The following is a 3,131-nucleotide window of genomic DNA, read 5'->3' as shown; positions in this document are numbered from 1 at the left end:
CCCTAAAACAGTTCTTCTCTTCTTGAGTCTGTATTTTCACAAGTTTGCCCTCTTTCATCTTTTCAATTAGAGACAGTAAAGTTGGCTGATCCAAATTCACCAAGCGGTCTGCTACCGAGTTAAAATTGGCTTTGTTGGTTAAAAGACTACCAGCTTGAGCACATTGTTTGATTTGTTCATGATTCAAGGCAACTAATGGAAACATAGGATCAATTTGAAAGCGTTTATCATGGTAAAGTAGCAGCTGCCCTTTCCGTGTGTGATCTTCTATCTTATTCTTAGCTAGGGCATGACCAATACCCCCTTTACCATATGGAAATAGCCATGGAAAGATTTGAGAATACAAAGTAGGATTATCCCACAAACTTTCAGGTTCTTCTGACCTACCAATACCTAAGGCGGTACCTCCATGCAATAAATGCTTTAATGCCTCTGCCTTATACTGCTGTGTATTCATGTGCTCCAGGTCAGATCCTACTAGGCCATGGACTTGAAAGGTGCAGGGCCCTGTATCTGTTCCTTCTTCTGACTCATCTCCTGTTACTGCAGTTGCTTCTGGCTGTATAGGATTATCAGAATGTCTATAATCTGTGACTACTATTGGTGTATTCTCTGAATATCGGTCCAGTACATCATAAGCTATTGTCAAATCATGATATTGGTCATGATTTAATTTGAGCCATTCTAAAGCAGCTTTTACTTTATTTTTACGCACTAGTAATGGTGTACGTTTATAATCATCTTCTGTAGGCTTTTCTGGCCCTAAATATACAAATGCAAGTACTTCGTTCATTTCCTCTGGTGTAGGAGGTAGGGCTTTATATATCTTGGGCATAGGCACAGACCAACATATAGCATTTCCCTTCATTCGATGCTGTCCAGACTTTGCAACTCTCACAATACATCGATTATGATGTACCCTAGATATCATCATTTTTTCTGCCATTGACAGTCCCTTCATAACCCTAGGTACATCTCCAATCCAGTTACCTAAAACAAGTGCATTTGGGGGTATTTTATTTTTCTTGAGCTTATTATAACATTCTGTGCATATTTTATTACAATTATGATCTATAACAGGACCATCAATATCTTCAATGGGGTCATCAATCGTAAACCGTTCTTTACGAGTAAGCTTACTGTTGTTGTGTGATAAAAGTGATATATTGATCTTGGCATCAGACAACAAAATCATGTTTTTGGTCAATGAAAGCAAACCACAAACAGCACACCCTTCTTCCATAACATTGTCTGGTTCCAGTGCCTCACAAAAGGAGTTCACAATATGTGTTAATACTGAAGTTGATGGTGGCTGTGGCGGGAACAGTTCTGTGTACACATTATCATTGTTTATTGCTGTATGTTTATTATCTGTACTATTATCGGTCATGGGTATGTTATTGGTGTTATCATCAATGCGGCGGCGCTTGTGATTTGTGGAACGTTCAGTGCTTGATAGTGTTGTGGGAGCAATATAAAATATGAAGACAGTGGATCTACAAACATCACAAGTCTGATGCTTTTCCAGGGAATCTCGTACTGAGGCAACAGGTGTTCTCGAATGGACAGGTATGCCATGAAGTCTGGCAATAGACCCTAGTGTATCTTTGGATTCATTGAGCAGTATGTGTAAAGGCACTTGGACAGCCACATATGGATGTGTCATATACTTAGAATGTATATTACTTACCCGCACCATGGTTTCAAAATGAAAAAAGGTTCCTTTGTATTCTTCAGAAAGGTCAGGTTTATATGCTTGTAACAATGTGAAGCTATAACGCTTCGGTGCATATGCTCCACCAACTTGTATAATATGTTCTATGTCAACCTGTGGACATGCAGCTTGTGCAGCATCAAATGATTGTACATCTTGTGCAAATATAACTTGTATGATTAACTTGTATATCCCATAGGATAGAATAATGGATGACATAATAGCCAAAAGCATAGAAAGCCCATCTTTAAGGCTGGCTATACTCCAATTTAGGAAGAATGAGATAGGGCATGCTGTCAGAATGCATAATGTTGTGGCAATGTATGAATAAGTGGTCTTATTCATGATGTGAGGTCTGTAGACGATGAGGGGTATGAATATAAGTCAATGTGAGGTTTGCGGATGATGGGGATTAGGAAGAGAAAGTGTAGCAGCAAACACCTGTGCTTTTATAAGTGTAGAAAGACAGATATTAAATGTTTCATCCCCTAGTGTGTGATCGATTTCATTTGTGATCAATTTCATTTGATGTAGGTGAAACAGGGTGTACAGTCGTTCTAGCAAACCGGGTATAGGCAGAACTTATATCCATGTGATAATTGCATGTGTTATATTTTGCCAGCCAAAAGAGGTCGAATTGGATAAGATACATATTTAGACAGTAGGAGGTAACATAATATAAACTCCGTGTAAGTATCGTTTCAGGATTGGTCGTCCATTTTCAGGATCCTCTGTCCGGGTAGGAACAAATGCAACTGCCACAAAACTTCCTGCAGAAATCTCATCCTTCCAAGATAATATGTCACAACCAGTCTTTAAAGGTTGGTGCCATAATTGTTCTAAAGGTATGGATGATACTTGATCTGAATGTAGAAAGTGATGCTGTACATCCCAAGTAGGCACTGATACACATAATAAAGTTAGGATCGTACATGACCAAACTAGTATGTCAAACTGACCTTTGATTGTAGACGGAAGACATATACCATGCATCAGAGGCATTCGTGGCCATCCACCCATATACTTTGCCATAGTTTTGGTTCCCTCCCTCAAGATGAGTCGATGTGTCTCTGCACGCTGTTCTCCGAAAATACAGGCATCCATATTATGAAGGTAATGGTCCATGGGTTCTGAGTTTATTGTCAGCCATATAAAATGAAGGTGGATGCTGTCTGTCTTACTTTGATGAATACGCTCAGCCGGAGCTCCAAATCGTACTGAGGAAGGACCAGGACCATCAATTCCTGGCCAGGAATATTCCACCATAGAACGTTGCTTGTCTTCAAATAAAAAGTGAAAATTTATCATACTCGCCTTCCAGTCCGGTTGGACAGGTTCAATGTCTAATCGATATGACCGCAAATTAGACTCCTTGACCCATCCAAATGCTATGAACACCAAGGGTACATGGTTTCTC

At 39.6% G+C, this 3,131-nt stretch overlaps 3 protein-coding genes across 3 annotated transcripts; all 3 read right to left on the bottom strand.

Annotated features, from left to right (window-relative positions):
* Nucleotides 1-76: 76 nt before the first annotated feature.
* STEHIDRAFT_42438 (uncharacterized protein) lies at nucleotides 77-457 on the bottom strand (the record flags this gene model as incomplete). Its single annotated transcript, XM_007311847.1, has 1 exon — nucleotides 77-457. A coding segment is annotated over one exon (381 nt), but the record flags the coding sequence as incomplete, so codon positions are not given.
* Nucleotides 458-481: 24 nt separating this feature from the next.
* Nucleotides 482-991, bottom strand: STEHIDRAFT_43622 (uncharacterized protein; the record flags this gene model as incomplete). The annotated part of the gene is made up of 1 exon (XM_007311846.1): nucleotides 482-991. A coding segment is annotated over one exon (510 nt), but the record flags the coding sequence as incomplete, so codon positions are not given.
* Nucleotides 992-1,162: 171 nt separating this feature from the next.
* STEHIDRAFT_40328 (uncharacterized protein) lies at nucleotides 1,163-1,324 on the bottom strand (the record flags this gene model as incomplete). The annotated part of the gene is made up of 1 exon (XM_007311845.1): nucleotides 1,163-1,324. A coding segment is annotated over one exon (162 nt), but the record flags the coding sequence as incomplete, so codon positions are not given.
* Nucleotides 1,325-3,131: the final 1,807 nt, after the last annotated feature.

Source organism: Stereum hirsutum (genome assembly GCF_000264905.1).
Source record: "Stereum hirsutum FP-91666 SS1 unplaced genomic scaffold STEHIscaffold_86, whole genome shotgun sequence".
NCBI classification, from domain to species: Eukaryota; Fungi; Basidiomycota; class Agaricomycetes; order Russulales; family Stereaceae; genus Stereum; species Stereum hirsutum.
This window is presented reverse-complemented; position numbering and strand designations above follow the sequence as displayed.